The 21,670-nt window shown below is 34.8% G+C and overlaps 3 protein-coding genes and 1 pseudogene across 3 annotated transcripts; 1 reads left to right on the forward strand and 3 right to left on the reverse strand.

Annotated features, from left to right (window-relative positions):
• Positions 1-3,700: 3,700 nt before the first annotated feature.
• Positions 3,701-4,780, forward strand: LOC107620090 (GATA transcription factor 15). Its single transcript, XM_016322309.3, has 3 exons — positions 3,701-3,927; positions 4,034-4,150; positions 4,257-4,780. The coding sequence occupies exons 1-3, from the start codon at positions 3,907-3,909 to the stop codon at positions 4,530-4,532; spliced, it is 414 nt and encodes a 137-aa protein (XP_016177795.1). The 5' UTR covers positions 3,701-3,906; the 3' UTR covers positions 4,533-4,780.
• Positions 4,781-6,670: 1,890 nt separating this feature from the next.
• On the reverse strand, positions 6,671-8,007 carry LOC107638973 (GATA transcription factor 16). Its single transcript, XM_016342375.2, has 3 exons — positions 7,585-8,007; positions 7,352-7,486; positions 6,671-7,243 (listed from the first exon to the last, which is right to left on the reverse strand). The coding sequence occupies exons 1-3, from the start codon at positions 7,603-7,605 to the stop codon at positions 6,959-6,961; spliced, it is 441 nt and encodes a 146-aa protein (XP_016197861.1). The 5' UTR covers positions 7,606-8,007; the 3' UTR covers positions 6,671-6,958.
• A 5,870-nt stretch (positions 8,008-13,877) lies between these two features.
• On the reverse strand, positions 13,878-15,439 carry LOC107614673 (uncharacterized; annotated as a pseudogene).
• Positions 15,440-17,824: 2,385 nt separating this feature from the next.
• On the reverse strand, positions 17,825-19,742 carry LOC107638982 (uncharacterized). The gene is made up of 3 exons (XM_016342386.3): positions 19,312-19,742; positions 19,012-19,244; positions 17,825-18,336 (listed from the first exon to the last, which is right to left on the reverse strand). Exons 1-3 carry the CDS (start codon positions 19,459-19,461, stop codon positions 17,994-17,996), a joined length of 726 nt encoding a protein of 241 aa, XP_016197872.1. The 5' UTR covers positions 19,462-19,742; the 3' UTR covers positions 17,825-17,993.
• Positions 19,743-21,670: the final 1,928 nt, after the last annotated feature.

Below are 21,670 nucleotides of genomic sequence, written 5' to 3' on the forward strand. Positions count from 1 at the left end.
AATGTTACTCACAAGCTCACGCTGTATATGTGATCTTCAATAAATAAATTGAATCAAACTACATTAAGACACTTGGAGTTAAAATGTTTCCTGAATTTTAATATATAGTTTCATTGGATTTCAAGTTCTTTTTTTTCCTTTGACATTTCAAGATTTATAATCCAACAGTTGTCGGGTTGTCCTTTTCTCTTCTCTTTACTTCTTTTTATTTTGCTCCAAAACATATTTGTTGGTGGAGAGCAAGTTATCTTCGTATAAAATAATTTCATATAAAATTAATAGTTAAAAGTGATTAGATAATTTAATATATTTAATTAAATTATTATTTAATAATTTTTAATTATTAATTTTTTTTTTGTCTTTCTGCTATCAGTCCATGACAGATCGAAATTCCAGTTAATTATTTGCTGCCAATAACTTACGTCTATGGGCCGGCATTCTTCTCCATTTCGAGAGTTAGAGTTATAAAAAAAATTTAGTAACAGTTACAAGTCAGCTGAGGCCCAACAGAATTGGGTATTTAATGGCCAGCTATGGCCCATATTGGCCAACATTACACAAAATTGAAAATTGAAAAGGTATTTCTATTTGGATCAGCTCAGAAGCCTTATCCACTTCCTTCAAAACATACTTATCAGCCGTACATAGTATACAGGAATACTGTGGACTTAATACTTTTGACAATACACGTCCAAAAAAAAAAAAAAAAACTTTTGACAATAATATACTATAAAAAATGAAGTCTGAAGCTAGTATATGCATTGCAATTTGGAAAGATAAGGGGCTCACAGTCGCGTAATAATGAAAATTAATAGGATTAAATGTCTAAAATAGTCTTTAAATTTTAAATTATTATTCAATTTAATCTTCGATATTTTAAAAATGATCGATTAAATTCTTAAAATTTGAAAAAGTGCATTTTCATTAGTCCCTTCTCACAAAGGTGTCGTTTAAATATTGATAATGTGACATTTCAACTGTATGCTGATGTGTATTAAATTTGAAATTGATTCAAATTGGTATCTTAAATTGCTTAATAATATTTAAAATAGTCCATTTTCAATTATAAAATCCTAATCTTCAAACTATTGTCTTCCCTTCTTCGACTTCTCTGTTGTCTTCCAGTTCATCTTGTTTTCTCGTCTGCGTGAGTGATGATGGGTGGTGGGAAGAGAAGTCAAAATAACTCAAGTAAGAACATCTATGGAGGGAGACCTTATGGCAGTAAAGGAATGTGCAATAGGAGAAGTAAGAACACCATCTTCTGTAATTGCGGGTTTCGGACGGTAATGAAGTACTCAACGACGATAGAGAATCTTGGTAGACTATCTAATGGTTGTCCAAACTATGAGGTAAGGTTATGGCTCTAAAAAAAATGTTAAGATGGTTTCACTTTGAGTTTGAATTCACCTGCGTTTTTTATTTTGTAGTATGAATCCATTGTAATTTTTTCTATTGGGCTGATGGAGGTGAAGAACTAGTTTGTGCAGCACCCATTTCACAAGAAATTTTGCATGAGTTCAATTGGAGGATGACAAACTTGGAGAGTGATGTTAAGACCTTGAAGATGATGACAATGGTTACCTTCTTAAAAGTGAAAAAATATATTTTAGCTTAATGAACGAACCTACAAGAATACATATAATTTAAATATGTGTTGAACTTAAAATTAATCCAACCACATTAACTTGCAATTAAAATAGTTTTTAGGTAAGTGTACTGAGGTTGTAGTTTAGGATGAATATGAACTGAAAGATAGCGGAGAGGTCGAAGAAGAGAAGACAATAATTTGGGGATTAGGGTTTTATAATTGAAAATGGACTAATTTGAGTGTTATTAAGCAATTCCAAGTACCAATTTGAATTAAATTTAAGTTTGGTACACATCAGCATACAGCTGGAATGCCACATCATCAACGTTTAGACTGCGAGGGACTAACGGGGATGCACTTTTTTCGAATTTCAGGGATTTAATTGGTCATTTTTAAAAATCGAGGACTAAATTGAATGGCGATTTGAAATTTAGAGACCATTTTAAGCATTTACTCAAATCAATAATCTCTTTATAAACAAATTTGAAACATGCTTCAGCCTAACAAATTAAATCTAAATCAATAGTCTCATTTTTTGGATATGATCCCCATGATGTATTGTTTATGGTTATGGAGAGTTTGTATATTTTTAATTAATATAGATTCAATTATTATTTTTTTTAATTTCAAAACACAAATAGGAGGTATTCAATTAGAGGATGATGATCCCATTTGAGGAAAATTGAATTTAAATTTTGGGGTTTCACAAATCGGAGGATCAGATTTATATAATTTATAAATTAGAGGGTTAGTTTTGTATTTTAAAAATTTGAAAAAATTAAAGTTCACAAATCGAAGGATCAGATTTGTGTAAGTTCACAAATTGGAGAATCAATTTTGTGTTTAAAAATAAAAAAAAAAAGTTAAATTTCACAAATCAAAAGATCATATTTGTGTTCCAATTCATGTATTCAAGGTATACACAACATTTTTCATACTATATGCTGAACCAAAAATTAGCAACAAGATGGTAGATATGTGCCTGTAGCCGGTGGCTAAAAAGTTGTATTGTACTAAAACCAATGGGTGTTACAAGTTAAAATTACTGATCACTAAAGTTGTTTCATTACATTCCGAAAACTATAATTAAAAATTTAAAAGCATACACATTTGGAGCGGTTTATAAACTTGTCTTCAAGTGTGGTTTACTTTGCGAATTCCAAATTGCAACCGCGATGGGATGAGATGGAGAAAACAGACAGCAGTAAGACAAAAAAACCAAAATCATAATTGCTCGATGTACCCTCACAACAAAAAGTAGTATGAAATATATCTATACATAAGGAGCTGTCCTTATCGATTGCCCATCTTTATCCCAATCCCCAGCACTTACCATTTTAGCAGTAAGGATATAATGACTTTGCATAAAATAATTTTCTTTTTAATTTGTAGTTTTTGTCATAAATACAAGTCTATAGCACTTAGGGTTATTTGGTCTGGATTCATTCTGTGAGTTTTATGTATAGAAGTGTCAGCTGGTGTGTCCAAATTTCGGATGTTGATAGAAGCTAAGGGATTAAAAATTGGAGAAGATTTAGACATTAAAAATTTTCATGAAACAATTGAAATATACGAAGATAAGACATGTCATTCACCAGGGTGATGAAAATCTGCTCATAGTATGAAGGTAAATTATAGATATTATTTCGTTAATTGTGTTTTCTACTAATAGTAATAGTAAATTTTAATGGTTAAAACCTACTAATATGCTGTTGGGGAAAGAAGAGGAAGTAATTTAATTCCAGCCTCCTTTTCAAATTAAACCTATATACGGGAAGACTGCGTTGAATAATGATGTAGTGATACAGTGACGAAAGCTGTGTCTCTTTACGACTACTTTACGTGTAATAATGAATAAATAATAATTTGGCCTTTCTTTTCAACTACTACCATAGCATTTTACCGTTCAATTATATTATTAGCAAGTAAATGAATAACTAACTGAGTGGGAAAAAGGAACACACGAAAGAGTGGCGCGCATTCGATGAATTGAGAAATGGTTTGGCGGGTGATGAGTTGGGTGAGAAGGGCAGGACGGTAATTTTAATAAATGAGCGAAGAGTTAGGGTTTTTTCTTTTCTTTTTATATTTTTTGAGGTGGCGTTTTATAAAAGGAGGAAGCATCTCTTTTTGTTTTGTGATTAGATCTGCTGCGGCCGGTGAGACCTCCCCTTTTCTCACTCTTCACTGCACGCCGCCTTCTTCCGCCGCCGCTCTTCATTTCCAACATTCTGACCTCATTTCGCTTCTCATTCTGACTCTGATTCACCCTAGCTCCATCCTATAGCTCAGATCTTCTCTTCTACCTCCTAACAATGGTGGATTCAACTGGAAAAGTGAGTACTTACTTACTCTTGGCTTCACGATTCAGTGATTCGTGATCCTCTCTCTTTGATTACTAATTAGTCATAGCTGATCACCTTAATTTGTGCTGCGATGCAGGGATCGGACTCCTCCGGCGGCGGTGGTAAGAGTCCAACCACCGAGCTGAAGAAGACGTGCGCCGACTGCGGCACATCCAAGACTCCCCTATGGAGAGGTGGTCCCGCTGGCCCTAAGGTAACGCCGCCTTGTGTTTCGATTCAATTTCATTACGCGATCTACCAGATCAGCTCATGGAATTCCTTGATCTCACGTTTCTTACATTCTATTTCGATCTGTGTAGTCTCTATGCAACGCGTGCGGGATCAGGAGCCGGAAGAAGAAGAGAGCCATTCTCGGAATCACGAGAGGAACCGCCGACGATGTTAAGAAGGGGAAAAGGAGCAACACCGCCGCCAATAATAGCTTGAATTTCAAGCAGCGGTTTATGGCATTGGCGAGGCAAGTCATGACGAAGAAATCGAATAATCTCGCGCACAGCCACAGGAACAAGTTGGGAGAGGAGGAACAAGCAGCTGTTCTTTTAATGTCCCTCTCTTACGGATCCGTTTATGCTTAAATCCCCTTATCAATTCTAGAATTGATTAATTAATTACTAAGAGTTTATTGGAGTTAGATTAGTTAGACTTAGATTAGATTAGATTAGATTTTGTTCTACCATGTACCTGTACTACCGCTTCCCCCCCTAACCCTTTTCTAAGTGTATATGTAATTTGTTTCCTTATGATGAGTGTGTGATCATGAATGAATGTAACGAAATCATCATTCAAGTCCAATTTTGGTAATTTTATTTATCTATGTTTCTCATTGTTACGCCTTGTTTTTTTCTTGCATCGTTTTTTTCATGCCCTAAATTGCGATTTTGTTGGTATAAGTATAACCACCCGAAATTCTTGTGAAGAATTTGACACTGCAATCTAATTTCAGGCACTATCAACTCTTTCTTCCAAGGCTACAACACCGACAATTATAGATCGGGGGATCAGTTGTGTCGCATATACACATGTGAAATTGATGTAAGGACTTGCCCAAGTAAAAAATGGCGGTATAATTTCATGATTAGGTTTGTTGATTCATCTAATCTTTTTTCCCGTTGCGTAATGTGTAATTTCACTAATTTGTATTTCAAAAAAGTCAGAAGGGTGGCAAAAAGGAAAGAATTTTAAAAGAGGAGGGAACGTGAAATTCATAGTTCCCGCTAGTTTGACTCTAGAAAACATTAAACATGTACATTCAAAGGCTATTCAGGTTCAAGAATCAGCAGTCAGACTCACACACTTGTGTCATTGTGTGATTGTGTCCTTGTCCGTCACATTTCAAGGCCACCGTCATTCACTCGTACTCATCATTTGTGCCTATTAAAGTTGGAGCTTTTACAGTATTCATTAATTAAATAAAAAATTACTTATCAAATTAGTTACTATGATTTATATATTATTTTTTCAATATTTTTTAAATAATTTTTTTATTCATTTAAAACCACTTGTTAAAGGTATTTAGTGAAGAAAATTTTAAAATTTTTTAATAGAAGTAATTTTAACAAATGTTCTTAGCACGATCCTAATTTTTAATAATTTTTTTAATGATATTCTTAACTAGTAGTCTAGTACCCACCTCTAAAGCAATTGTTAGTAGATATTGTTTTCTTAAAACTAAAATATAGATACAAATGGCGTTTTAGATCCTTTCCCCTCATTTTCTTTCACATTAGATGATTAGAAGTGAACATTTCTTTTCCAAGTCAGAAGATTTCTTTTATCTATTGATATTTCTTTCAAAAAAATAGTGTCATTTCCTTTTCTTTCCTTGTCTTAACGCCAACAAATAGGTAAGATTACATCTTAACTAAATATGGCTTTACTTCAACAAATCTATTCTCTTACATATGTAGTTCGAATTAGCTTTATTAACTAATATAAATATAACTTTTATTATGTCTAAATTCTGCTTGAAAGCGTATATATCGAAGAGAAGAAATCTGGAAGTAAATAAGAAGTGGCTGAAAACAATGGTGCTGAAACTATATAAAGGAGATTAGCATTTAATCTTTCAATAGAAGTGTTAGGGATTAAATTAAAGATTTATTCTTTAATTCTAGTTCCTTCTTTTTCTTTTTTTCCCCTCATCGTTTAAACAAGAATAGTAAAAGCTAAAACATTTATAAGTTGAATATCATGTATCTTAAATCATATATCTTGTTAATGTGTTAAATATACAAATTATGTATTGAAAAATTTAAATTTTCAAGTTTTCAAAGTGTTTATTGTATAAAAAATATACAATAATTAGAAAATATTTTATAAAAATAAAACCTTAACAGATAAAGGATAGTTGTTGGCAAAGGCACGAGCCAAACAAGCGGCAACTAAGATCCCCTTTTCTTTCGTCTTCAAATTTGTTTTGTTTTTTGCCCCAATTGCGACCTATTCTAGCATTCTCGTTAAATACCTTTTTTCCTAAAATAATAATTCGCACTATTATTGAACAAAAAAATAATCCCATTGGACAATGGCATCAACTAAATCTAATGTGTAAAGCATCCCGCCCTTTCAACTTTGTCAACCAAGCAAATCACACTCGCTTCAATTTCATACAAATTCTAAATGAAGATTACATAGCGCAACATTTGCTTTTCATATTGAACGCCGCAGAAATTGAGCGAATAGAATAGATAATACAGAAAAGAAAAAGGAAAAATTGGACCGCAGCGTCAAATTTTATTACAACATGAGAAACAAGGATGAGTAAATCACCAAAATTGGACTTGAATGATTTTGTTAACAATTCATGATCACACACTCAACAAGATGGATCGATAGAAACAAATTACATATACACTTAGAAAGGGGGTTAGGGGGAGGCGGTACAAGTGCATGGTAGAACAAAATCTAATCATAGCCTAAGCTAGCTGCAATATTCTTAGTAATTGATTGATTAATTAATTAATTAATTGATTAATATAATTCTAGAATTGAAGAGATTCTCTTAGGCATAAACGGATCCATAAGAGAGAGACATGAGCAGGAAAGCAGCTTGTTCTTCCTCTCCCAACTTGTCCCTGTGGCTGTGCGCGGGATTCGATCTCTGCCTCGCCATTGTGATCCACCTCTTCTTGAAACTAAAGCTATCCCCAAACTTGTTATTATTACTATTGGCGACGGTGTTGCTTCTTTTCCCCTTTTTAACATCGTCGGTGGTGGTTCCTCTTGTGATTCCGAGAATGGCTCTTTTCTTCTTGCGGCTCCTGATCCCGCAGGCATTGCATAGAGACTGCAAAAACATCACATTCAAATGTAAGAAACGTAAGATCAAGACCTTCCATGAGCTGATCTGGTAGATCACGAAAGGTGAGGCAGTAGGAGTAGGTGGCGGCGTTACCTTGGGGCCGGCGGGGCCACCTCTCCAGAGAGGAGTCTTGGAGGTACCGCAGTCGGCGCACGTCTTCTTCTGCTCGGTTGTTGGACTTTTACCTGCGGCGGCGGAGTTAGGGCTTGCATCATCGGAGTCCGATCCCTGCAATCAGAGCACAAATTAAGGTGATCAGATATGAGTAGTTGAGAATCAAAGAGAGAGGATCATGAATCGTGAAGCTAGAGTAAGTAGGTACTCACTTTTCCAGTTGAATCCACCATGTTGAGATAGGAGTATCCAAGATCTGAGAGCAAATGGAATGATCGAATTGAGAGAGAGAGAGAGAGATAGAAAGAGAAGAGAAGATAGAAGTGGAATGAGAAATGAAGGAGTGAGTGGAGAGCAAAGAGGCATGCAGTGAGTGAGTGAAGAGTGAAGAGAGTGTGTGGTGTGCGAAGAAGAATCGAAAAGGAAAGAGAAAGAGAGAGTGTGGCAGTGAAAGAAAGAAAGAAAGAAAGAGGGAAGGGTACACACGCGCAACGGCCGCAGCAGATCTAATCAAAAATAAAAAAGAGGAGCCCCCCTTTATAAAACGGCCACCACAAAAACCCTAACTCTCCGTTGCATTCTAAAATTACCATAAAGCCCTTCTCATTCCCCCCCGCCAAATCACACCCCAAATTAATAAATACGCGCCATTTATTCCTACTATTAAACTTTCTCCTTTTTGGAAATGGCGTCTTTTTTCTCCTCCAGGTATCCTTCGTTTCATAAGACAAAGATTAATTTGTTGTGAATTTAATTTTTATTTAAAAAATTATAGTTAATTAATAAATTATTATATATAAAATATGAAATTTGAATTTTTAATGCTTACTTAATTATTCAATTATCACAAATTAATTGGTTTCTTGTTTTTGTTATTCATTTAATTAAATTAAATTAAGAAACTAATAAATTTTATTAAATAGAAAAATGCATTAATATATTTCTTAAATGCTCTCGGACTAAATGAGAGCTTTTGTTCTACTATATTCATATTAGGACAGTGTGAAAAAGAATGCCTTATTCTCACAGTGTGATGTGTCTCATTCAACTTTTGAATGTAAACAAAATTAAAGGAGCTTTCATTAAGACAAATCATTCAACCCAATCACCTTATATTAATTCTCAAGTACCAACACCATATATTGTAATAGATTTAATTAGTAAAGCCAAAATATGTAAAAGGCTAAAAGCTCTGACTCAAACCCTTGACCACAGTCATCTGCACCCCTTGAGTTCTTATTTGATGGTGGTTGTCATTATCTGTCTCTAAACATACAATCCATTTTGAATTTAGGATTCATGAGGAAAGTTGACCGACGGATCATATATATTTTGAAAAGCAATGGCCATTCTCAAGTCTCAACTAGGTCAATTTCTTATTTTATTTCAAATTGATGATTTCATGTAAATGGAAAATGCTAATTTGATAAGAGTAGTATTAGATAGTTAAAGGTGGAAGACTTAGAATTTGGCAAAAAAAAAAAAAAAAGAACTTATTTAAGTAATTTTTTTATATGATAATTAGCAACTTGAATAAAAATAACCAACCAAAAAAAAAGTCTAAATAACCAACCAAAAAATAAGAAGAAAAAATGGAAGAATGAGCTCATGAAGAGATTAATTGGCGTCAAATTCTTGAGTCCGGAGGTAAAATAGCTCATTGAATGAGCCATGGAATCGTGCTATATTTTAATGGTCTTTAGTGTTGCCAATTGAGCTCAAATTGGTTCAATTCGAAAGCTTCCACATGGTGCCTCAATTCATCTTCAAAATTCTTTACCAATGGATGGACTTCTTGCAACAAATGAGTTTATGTGTGGTCTAATGATGGGTAGAACATTATTTTTTTTGTGTTGTCTATTTAGAATACCTATAAATTTTCAATCATACAAATGGAAGTATTGATGGACATAATATTCCATCATAGAAATTTTAGAAATATAAGAATGGGACTCATTTTATTCATCTTCTAAAAGTCTTTACCAGTTTATGGAGTTCTTACAATCAAAGTCAACTATCATAAATAAAGGTTTCTTTTTACATACCTAGTTACTTACTAGAACTAAGTCTCATTTTAATCTATCAAATTAGTAAGTTGTACTGATTTAGTCCTTAAAATTTTAATGGTTATCATTTGGGCTTCAAATTCAAAAAAATGTACTTAAGTAATCTCTCCGACTCTCGTATATTTTTCGTCACCGAAACTCAACGCGATTAATGACGTAACCTAACCCTTACCACACTGGACATAGCCAAAAGATGGCACACGTATTTTGACGCTAAACAGAACTTGAAATGAGGTCTTTTGAGATCTTCCCATACTAAAATATTACACTCTTTCTTTTTGAACATTTTGTCTTCTCCTTTTCTATTGAGCTTTAGACACACAAAAACAAAAAATTTTCTTCCATGGGTTAAACGCAATAAAAGTTGTTGGAGATTGAGTGTTTGCGGTGATTTTGTTTATCACGGAGTGTTTATAGACAAGCATGGAGGTTGAGAATGGGTGTAAAAGTTCTTCGTTTACTCAACAAAATTAATGACGAAAAAAGTTTATTTTTTTATGATATTTTGACAATCTATATATGTTATTGGATTAACCTTTGTTTGTTTTGTTCAATTTGATTCTGATTTTTTTGAACCTAAGTCTCTATTAGGATTTGGTTTGGTTCTTCTTTTGCTGAGTATAAAGATTTCTATTTATACTTTATTTTTTTATATTTGATCAATGAGATAATTCTAAAAATTTATGTGTAGTCTAATGATGGGTAAAATATTATTTTTTTTGCGTTGTCTACTTAGGATTTTATTTAGGATATCTATAAATTGTCAATCATGCAGCTGGAGATATTGATTGTCCCTCATAAAAAAAAACTTTTAAAAGGATTAAAATGGGACTACAGTTTATTCATTTTCAAAATTCTTTACCAATGGGTAGACGTGTTGCAATCAAAGTCTAATATCATCACAAATAAAGTTTTTTTTTTTTTTCTAGTTATGGAATCAGATAATGTCAAATTTTTTATGATAGAATAATAGTGTCAATTTAAGCTAGAGATGTCAATAGGGTAAGGGTGTGTGAGAAAGAAAAATGACTAAAAAACATATATGAAAAATAAACTAATAAGGATAATTCAATAAATTTATAAGGGTAAAGGACAAATTCGTTCCTGATCTTTTAAATCGGGAACTTTTAACTCCCTCAAGATTGAAAAATACAAAATGACCCCTCACCAATCAAAACGCCGTACAAATCGGTCCTCCCGTTCAATTTGGTGTCCAACACGTAACGGATTCTGTTTACCTGGCGCTTATGTGGCGTGGATATGCGCACGTGTCTTCAGGATGGTGGTAACGGGGCTGACGTGGTGCTAGTGGAGAAAGTAATGGGACATTGTAGTTCTTGGTCACTCGCACGACGTCGTTTTTGGTGTGTGCCCTATTTCTTCAAATGGAACCCTGTCGCCATAGCCGTTGTGATTTGTGTGAGAGGTTGGGGGTGGTGGTACTGCGGAGGGGTAAATGGCCAGCGATGGAGCTTCATCCAGCGCAAGACGCGTTCCACTGCCGTCGACCATAAAATGCGTGGAAGCTGCAAAGGAGAAAGACGACATTGCTCCTAGGTGTAGATGTGGAGTGTACGCCATATTGTATAAATCGAGGACGACGACGAACCCTAATAGATTGTTCTTTGGATGTCCATTCTTTAAGGTAAGTTGGTGGTTTTATTTTATTGATTTTGATTATACGAGCTTAAGAAGAAGTTATTTTGATTATAAGTTGGTGATTTTTTGTTTTGCCATGATGAACATGCAGATGAAAAATTCCAGTCACTGCAAGTTCTTCTTATGGCTAGATGACCATGTTTCAACAGTAAGAGTTCTGGACAAGTTTATGACTGAGAACGAGGTTGATGATCTGAAACTGTATCTTGGAAAGAAGGTAGTGGAACAGAGACTCACTGATTTGGAGAAGAAGTTGTTGCATCTAGAGAGGAAGAAGAATGTTAATTTGTATTTGCTTATTGTTGTTGTGGTTAGTGTAATTTTAGGTTCTGTTGTTGCCAAACTTGGCTGAAAAGTGGAAAAGCAGTTTAAATTATGCCTTTAGAACACAAGTGTTGTATTAAGTTATCATTTGATGAATGATGATATGCTGTTGCTGTAACATGTTGGAGTTGGGTGGGTATATGTAATATGATGTTGATGAGATTAGAGTGAAAAAGACATTAAATAGTTTGGATCATTTAACATTGAACCAAAGTTTAAGTTTGAAGGATTACAATCCTAACAAAACATGATATGCAGTCTGATAACAGCTGACAACCTTAGCATAATAGTTTTGCCAAAAAGATACCACAATGTATAACAAATAAAAATAAGTGTGATCCAAATTTTACATCAGACTCATAAAATATGAACATCATTTTTTAGAATTGTTGACTCTTGGGGCGGGGATGAACTGAAACACCCTTTTAGTTCCACTGCTTGCTGCAGCCAGAGTCTCATCAGATGGTCCTTGAACTGCTTCCACACTTGGCTGCTGTGATTTCTGAACATGTTGTTTACCATCACTCTTTCTTCTAATTGGTTGTTTCGGTTTAAATGTTTTGTTGGATGGCCTTGCTGAAACTCTGGCTGGAGGTTTGAATGGAACCTGACCTTGTCTAGCAGGGGCTGCAGTAGTGGTTACAGATGCAACTTGTGGAGCAGGTTGTTGCTGGGCCACATCTGGAGTTGTGGAAGTGGTAGAATGGTTCTGGTTGGTTGGAGTAGCTGAGTCATGCTCCTCACCCTAAGATAAAAAAAGACAATAAAGTCATGAGACAAATTTAAAAAATACAAACAGGTCCCTTAACTTCTTTAAAATGGACAACTAAATCCTTAAACATGTTATCGGGGGACATAAAGATCCTTAGTCCAGCGAAGTACCTCTGCCTCAGGTGCTGATTGTGACAGTGGTATAACCACAAGAGAAAGGTTGTCTTGGGTCTTCTTCTTTGGTTTCCTGGTCTTAGGTTTCCAATTTGGGTTGGATGGCGCACCCTTGCAAGTCTTATAGTTGTGCCCTGTTTGACCACACTTGCTGCAGGTCACATAGAAACTTCTCCTCAGTTTTTCACCTTCGATAACAGTTTCTGCTGGGTCCTTCTGCCTGTTATGTACCTTTGGACGACCAATTGGCCGCTTAATGACAGGTGCAGCAGGCCTAGTCTGATCAGACTATATCCAGAACTCTTCACTTGTAACAGGTTGAATGAAGTGCTCATAAGTCTTCTTCAGTGATTCCATGCATAACCATGGATGCACATAATCTTCCATGTTGTCATGTCTTTTTCTGATTGCTGCAACTGCATGAGTGCACGGCATCCTTTTCCCAGCAAATCCAACAAGTTAAGGATAACAATTAGACATATACAACTTAAACATATACAAATTAAGCATCAAAATTGGACATATGCAAGTAAGGAAACAGCAGCAGCACGCAGGCAAATCCAACAACAAACAATTACAGAAATATAATAACAGTAGTAGCAGGCAGGCAAAACCAACAAGAAACAATGTCATAAGTAAAATTACACCAACAGCTTGCAGGCAACTCCAACAAGAAACATTTAGAGAAATAAAATTACACACTGACCAGTTAATTGCCATCTGTTACATGTACATGTATGTTTAATCAGGTCCACATCCAACTTAGATCCCTTGTATGTGACCTCAAATTGCTTGCGCTCGTTATCACCAATCCACCCCGCAGTCCATTTGTTACTTGGCTTAACAAGCCTCTTCAACCTTTTCTTCTGAACCGGTGCAAGCTTTCTATGATGTCAATCTATTAGTCTCTTGTGCTGAACCATACGCCTCATGAGGTAGCAGCGGACTTCTTCGCACATTGTGAGTATAGGCTTGCATCTGTACTAGGTGATCTTGGAGTTGAAAGACTCGCACATACTGTTAGTCAGGTTGTCCACTTTTGGACCATGACTGAAGTAGGCCCTTACCCATGTTGCAGGTTCAAATTTCATCAGGTATGACCAGGCATCCTGATTAACTTCCTTCAGCCTCTTCATTCTTGTCTTGAACTCAGCCACAGTTGTGCATTTTGCACAGTCCCACACAACTTCCCTGATATATAAGTCCTTGAAATGGTTGATGAAATTCTTCCACATGTGCATGACACAATTGCGCACATGTGCATTCGGCATTATCTCTTTCAATGCAGTCATCAGTCCCTGAGACAGAATGGTTCAAGAAGGACTTTCATCATTTTGCATCATATGTACTTAAATTAAATAGAGAAGCTGACTTAAATTAAAGTAGAGAAGCCGACGTAAATTAAGTAGAGAAGCTAACCTTTTGCATGTCGGACATAAAATTTCAACCATATTGTTGCACATCTCCAATGTCCTCTTGTAATAGGGTCAGAAACCACTTCCATGACTCTTTCGATTCAGACCTTGCCACAGCAAATGCAATGACATAAAACTGGTTATTAGCGTCCTGGGTCACAGCAGACAGCAATTGGCCCCATGATAGGTCTTGAGGAATGTTCCATCCAAGTGAATCAACGGCCTGCATCCACTCTTAAATCCCCTCTTGCATGCATTGAAACATATATACATTTTATCGAATGTTGGGGGTGCTTGTGGCTGGGGAATAACGTCCAACAAGGCAGTAGACCTTGGATTGCTTCTATGTATCTCCATTAGATAGTCTCTAAGCTTCCCATACTGTTCTACCTCGTTTCCCATGATCCTTTCTTTGGCTTCCCTCACAGCCCTGTAAACCATTTTAGGGTGTAGTACTAGATCAAACTCTTCTTTTAAAAAATCAATGGCCTCATGTGTGTTCATATGAGGATGGGTGGTCATCTTTCTCTCCACTTTTTTGCTGATCCAGTGTTGGTCAGCCGCATTGCTTCCCAGATCTCTTGCGCATGTATGTTCACTCATATAGGTTTTCACTTGGAAACACTGCAGCTGTTTATTGTATGATAGATGAGCAATCCAGGGACAGTTCTCATTCTTGCAGCCAACTCTAACCCTTTTCTTATCATTTTTAATCCAGACCAACTCCCTCTCCTCAGCAATAAACGAATCCTTCACAACTTCATTGAACCTCTCTATTGTAGCAAATCTTGTGCCTAGCTCAAATCTGCCTTCTCCAAAGCCATAGTGCTCATCAAACTCATGCCAGTGTGGTTTGTTCCCTTCATCCTCTGATGAGACAGGGGTATGCAGCTCTTCAGACTCATACTCAAACACAATGTCTTCATTATCAGTGTCTACATCACTGACATAATCTGCAACGGCTGGTCTCATGCTGGGCTCCCTAGCAGGCCTAGATATATTGGGCTGACTTCCAGGCCTACTAGTGCTGGGCTGTTTAGCAGGCCCAGTAGATCTTGAGGAACATTCACTAGCTGAGCCTACCTTCTTGCTTTAAATCTCTGCCTTTTAAACTCATGTGTTGCTTGTTTTTTTGGCTTCTCATTGGGATCAACCCCTTTCCTCGACGATGGAGACACATGTTTCCTCTTCCCTTTGGCAGCTCTAACCCTTCTGCCCTCATCATCTTCACCAGTATCACTCCCGCTTTCATAACCAGCTGGTGATGGTTTATACGACTCATCTTTATCACTGTCAGTGCTATCATCTGACTTCTCCAACTCATTTGGATCGACTTCTTCCTCAGCCTCAGCATTTTTCTTAAAATCATCATCTGCGATCTCAGGTTCGTCAATAGAATGGTAAAAAAAAATGTAAAACTCTTCAGTATCTTTGTTCCTCAACTTAGCCTGTCGCATTTGGTTGATCCATGCGTTCCCCCTCAGTACATGCAACCCTGACTCCATATCTTTACTTTTTGGATCATACCAGTAAGCCTCCTTATAGGATTGATATCCCAGTCCTTTGAACATCGTGACCAGATCGCCGAAATTGACAAAATCCAAGTCCATCGGAAGAAACTTCTCAACTTGACCATTAAGATACACTAACTCACCGCTAGCCCTCCGTGAGAAGTTACCCCCATGATGGAACACGGGAACACCAAAGACATCAACCATCTGCAAAATTTTTCAATCCACAACAAAACACAAAACCACCCCTTATTATCTAAATCTCCAAAATATCTCTAAACAACACATGGCAAATGACTAACCCCACAACTAATCGCCTATGACAATCAGTTACAATCCCTATTAGTCTCATCCTACAACATTGATAGCAAATAACGGCCATAAGCAGAACGATTGAACATCAATGTACTTACCACTCTCTACAGCAGACGTAGGTATAACCACGGAGCTTCAATATGGAACTCCTCCACGGAACTGCAACGACGACAAAGCGGAGATGAAGCGTTGTATTTTTTGGAGGGAAAAGCTTAGTAGTGCTAGGGATTCTTGTAATTCTTTCTCACTGATATGGGCAGCACTGGCATATTTCATAGGTCACACTCACCATTGCAAAACATTAACCCGAAACGACGTCGTGCGAGTGACCAAGGACTACAATGTCCCATTACTTTCTCCACTAGCACCACGTCAGCCCCGTTACCACCATCCTGAAGACACGTGCGCATATTCACGCCACATAGGCGCCAGGTAAATAGAATCTGTTACGTGTTGGACACCAAATTGAACGGGAGGACCGATTTGTACGGCGCTTTGATTGGTGAGGGGTCGTTTTGTATTTTTCAATCTTGAGGGAGTTAAAAATCCCCAATTTAAAAGGTTAGGGACGAATTTGTCCTTTACCCAATTTATAAATTTTAGAGAATAGTGGGTGGTTGTAATTATCTGTCCCTAAACATAAAATCCATTTCGAATTTAGGATTCATGAGGAAAGTTGACCGACGGATCATATATATTTTAAGAAGCAATGGCCATTCTCAAGTCTCAACTAGGTCAATTTCTTATTTTATTTCAAATTGAAGAATTCATGTAAATGGAAAATGCTAATTTGATAAGAGTAGTATTAGATGTATAGTTAAAGATGGAAGACTTGGAATTTGGAAAAAAAAAAAAAGAATTTATTTATGTAATTTTTTATATGATAATTAGCAACTTGAATAACAACAACCAACCATAAAAAAAAGTCTAAATAATCACCCAAAAAACAAGAAGAAAAAAATGGAAGAATGAGCTCATGAAGAGATTGGCGTCAAATTCTTGAGTCTGGAGGTAAAACAGTTCATTGAATGAGCCAAGGAATCGTGCTATATTTTTGTGGTCTTTAGTGTCGCCAATTGAGCTCAAATTAATTTGTTAGAGAAATAATTATTAACTGTTGCATTTTTTTTATGATTTTAAACTTTTGGAATAAGTAATTTTATGATATAGTATTTGAATTTTCTGTCCAAAATGTCAAGAGTTTGATTTTTGATGAATTTTAAAAATAAAAAAATAGCATAAGTCAAATAAAAAAAAATTATGCAAAAATCAAACAAATCTAAAAAAGATTTTATTTTAAAAAAATGTTAAAAATATAACTATTAATATTATCTTCTCCTATCAGTTTAAACTCTTAGAATGTATTATCTATTTAGGATTCTATTATCTATTTAGGATTCTATTTAGGATACTTATAACATTTCATACATACAGTTGGAAATATTGATTGTCCATCATGAAAAAACTTTTAAAAAGTTGAAAATGGGACTATAGTTTATTCATTTTCAAAATTCTTACACTTCTTGCAATCAAAGTCTACTATCACAAATAAAGTGTTTTTTTTTTCTAGTTATAGATGCAAATAGTGTGTCAATTTTTTATGATAGAATAATAGTGTCAATTTAAACATGCAAACATTGAGCCATATCTCACTAACACGGAAAAATAATGGGACTAAGTTGAAGAAAAGTTACATACCTAGTCACCTACTAAATTGGACCTGAATATTAGATAAACTAAAAAGTTCCGTCAAGCTTCATACGCTAGAAACTTGAAATAATTGTATTAAATACTGGAATTCCCCCCTCCAGGGATGAACCAGAGGCCAGTTATGAGTGATGATATGAGGGTTGGCCGGGTTGCTAACCTGCTATCCCTCCAGTTACTGTTTAGCACTTTAGCTTAGGTTTCTGTTTGGGCCTTAGGGCCCCTTTGTAAACCAAAAAACAAATCGAATGCAAACAGTTTATACTTTATACAGCCTCTGAATCATTCTTGATTCTTCAGTTGCTATAATTTTAGGACCAAGCCCAGCCTTGGCATATAAATTGGATTTTACTTGTAGCAGTTTTATCATTTTAATACCGTCCCATTGATTTATTAATTTCAATTAGTTTGAATTATGATATAGTATTAGCCCATTGTTAAAGAAAAAAAAAAATTGGCACTTCTTTTAAATTACTCAATTAAAAAATAACATGAACTTTAAAACCATACCAGCAACCCTGTCCCCCCAAAAAAAAAGTACCAGCAAAGAAATTTCCTACGAGTGGAAGATTTTTTTTTCTTTCTTCCGTAGAAGATTCAAGACTTTCTCAGTATATCAGCAGCTATAATAATGATTACATAGTTAGCATTTTGATCAAAACTCATCAAGTTATCTCATATTTCCTCTCATTTTTTTCTCTCTCCATAAATCACTCTGTGAAACCTACCTCAAATTTCACTATAATTTGTAGACGGAAAATAGTGTAGTGTCTTTCGTTGGTTGAGGTGGAGAAGGAGAAGCATTGGCATGGTCATGGAATACTACAATGGGTTCAGATGAGTGAAGAACTTGGGTTCTAGAATGTTGTTCTAGTTGGCGTGACAACCTTTGGGCACGAACTGCTGTGAGGTATAAGGCAGAAGCTAATGAAACCGTGGTCAAAGCAAAGACAGCAGCACAAGAGAACAAGCCTCTTCTGATGACGTGGCATGTGTGTCTTGGCTTTGACCAATTCTTCAGATGCCCTGATTCTACACTCACTCCTGCTAGCAGCAGAATCTCCCCAATCGCAAAACATATCCTATATCCAACATAACAACATATGCAATCTGACACGTGTTAGGTTTCATGTTGTTTTCACTGATGCAACAATCTAAGTAGAGTGGTTCATTTATATATTTGTATATCATATGTTATTTATTTATTTTCAATTATATCTATATCTTTTATAATTATTTATATAATTAATAACAAAAAAAATTATTTTTATTGATATATATATGATATTTGTATTATAATTATTTTGGAATTAGGTGAATTATATGGTAAAGATATAAGTTTATATATCTTTTTTTTTGTGGGATGAAAGAGAGATTGAAAAAATTAAGACCTATATTTTGAACAACAATAAAATAATAAAAAATAACTATAAAAAAAATTTATATTCTCTTTTTATACAACTTTAATCTGTATAGTAGAGTGTCTTGGAATTATTGTACTATATGCAAAATCATTATCAGCATTTATTCCTTCTTATCTTTTTAGTAAATGTGTTTCCTCCAATAATCCCACCTACTTCCTTCTTTCCGCTTCTACTATTCTAGCTCCATTATTACTTTCAATCATAAATTTAAGGTTCAATTATTTAATTGAAGTCTGGTTTAATTTGAATATGATTTTCTAAATTTCTAAAGTTGACTAGAAATGAACATGAAAGCACGAAATGAAGAAGGAAAGAAGAGGTTATTGTTGTTACCAGGTAGTGATGAAGAAAAATCCAGCATGGGAGGCTAAGGAGTTGGCAGAAGGGGATTCAGGATCCAAGTGAAGTAAGGTTGGCGATGATTTACTAACTGTGATTAAGAGATAAGTATGCTCCATAACCATGGCCATTGCTAGCACAACAAAAGCACAAGCAGCACATACCAATGGCGTTTTCCCGCTACTTCTGTATACACATTCTGTTTTTCTTGTGTTCATCCATGTCACCTGCCATATCATTAATTATATATTAATTAAGAGATTTGAGTAATTAATATATATGATTATTATGTACCTGAGAACGTGTGGCTTCTGCTATGAGGCAGAGAGTGAAGGAGGAGAGTCCCAATAGGATTGTGACAAGTACGAGGAACACACCAGTTTTGCTGCTCATCAAACATGTCTTCCCTGTGTTTGGTTCGAGATCAGCATGTGTAACTGCCATTCTTGAATTGAATTGTGTCTTAAAAGAGATGGATTTGTATGAAGGAAGAAGAATAGCTTGGAGCAAAGGTTACTTGAAGCTTGATGAAGCCCCAAGATTCCCAATATAATGTCATATGTGTGTGGATTTTAATATGAATTAGCATTCACACTCATCACACATGTCAATTTTTTTTTCTTAATTAATAAATAAAGCCAGACTCATGACTCATCATACAACAATCACGTCCTCAACCTCTTATGCCTCTTCTCAATTCATCAGTTAATTCAGTTTTCTCTTTCTCATGGTCAATGAACGATATTCGTTATATATAATACAACATTTTAAGAACAGAATCGGTTATAATTAAAAATTATTAGATGATAATTTATTTAAACTTGTTAAATTATCTAATTATTTTTAATTAACAAAAATCTAGCTAATAATAAATTAACAAGTATTTTTGAATTACACTCCGTATTAATTAATTATTATTAATTAATAATTAAATAAATTTAAAAAAAAATATTAATTATTAATTATAATTATTTAAAGTTGTTTGGTTAGGAATTGATTATCTATACTTTTCCTATAACATCGTATGTCTGTGAATGCTAATCAGATTAAACACATAATATTCTCCCTATTTAGACAGGAAATGAAAAACAAAGTTGTGAACAGCGTAAGAGAATGTTTGATGAACAAACAGAGGAGAGAAAGAAAGGCAAGGCAAGCGTGGGTCAAAGTTGTACTCCCTTACTATTCAGATTTGAAGCAAATTAAATATAACACCAATTTCCTTATTCTACTTGATCTTACAACCTCAACAATATTCTTTTTTTAAGTGCTGGCTGGGCATAACTATAAGGTCTTTTCTTTATTTCTCTCTTTTGAAGGGAAAAAAATGACTTTTATGAGGTGGAAATTGCTGATAAGCTTCGAAAAGTGATGATAATAGATGCCAAACTATATGGAATTGACAAATAGCAATGTGAAGTCGGTAGCATTGGTGCTACTCAAAGAATAATATATATATAACTTGAATAATAATGTCGCTTTCTCCTGCCAAATCGAATAAAAACAAATTCATATCCACCACTCTAACCACTATGAAATCTTTTATTATGCTTTTTATTATCATCATCATCATCACATTATTATTATGGTAATGTTTGGAGTATTTTTTACTTTGATGATAAATAATGGAAACCCCAATAACTTGTTCAGCTATAAGACTACGTCAGAAAAAAGTATCTACAAAAATAATCTAATTGTTAAGTTAGTTCATGTATCTTGTCACTATAATAACCAAACTTATACCTATAGCATTTTCTTCTCCTTTTGCTAGAATAATGATTTTCTTTTTTAATAAGGTATTATGATTCTTTTTGTTATATCCGTTATATGTATTTTAATCTTTACGGTCTAAAAATAAATTTCATATGCCGATTTCAGGGTATCAATTCAAAACTTCAAAGAATTCGAAATTCTTTGGATCTTGAATCTTTTTTCTCTATAGGCCCGTTTTTTCATAATAGCAATTTTGGATCTTATGTCGTGATCTTATGAACTTTGATTTAATGCAGAATAAGTAATTTAGCAATTCTACCAATATTTTTAACTCAACGGTTATATAAACAAAAATGGTTACCTAACTAAACTTGATTCACGGTTTTCATGTAGCTCCTAGCTACTTAAAAATTAAATCAACCATTTAAGTTTCCTTAATATGTAAAACAGCATTAACATATTCCACAGATAATATGAACATTAATTAATCCTGCTGCTTGATCTTGATCTTAATCTTATAGCATCTTGTTTAGATATATCTAAGAAAACCACTTTAAATATAGACACCTACCATGCTATAAATTACCAAGCATTCTTTGACACTGATCTCAGCATCATATATAGCAATAATCTTGAGCATCTTGGTTCTGCATTTTCAGAAACTGGGAACCATGGCTAGTTCAAGGGAACCTGAGAACTACAACCAAGGAACATCGTTCGAAGAAATAAATAAATCCAATATGGAGATAGAACTGGCAAGGAGAGATTTCTTGAGATCACATCTATGCTGCAATAATGGCAGAAAGAAAACGGCACATAGCAGCAGTGTCAAGTTGCTGCCAAAGTGCCAGGCAGACTAAGTAAGTTTCACTAGCAGAGGATTTTCCACAATAACTCAATCTGTAGGTGATACTTGCTTCAAATGTACGTGATATAAAGA

Source organism: Arachis ipaensis, chromosome B1 (genome assembly GCF_059453495.1).
Source record: "Arachis ipaensis isolate K30076 ecotype BB chromosome B1, ASM5945349v1, whole genome shotgun sequence".
Lineage (NCBI taxonomy): Eukaryota > Viridiplantae > Streptophyta > Magnoliopsida > Fabales > Fabaceae > Arachis > Arachis ipaensis.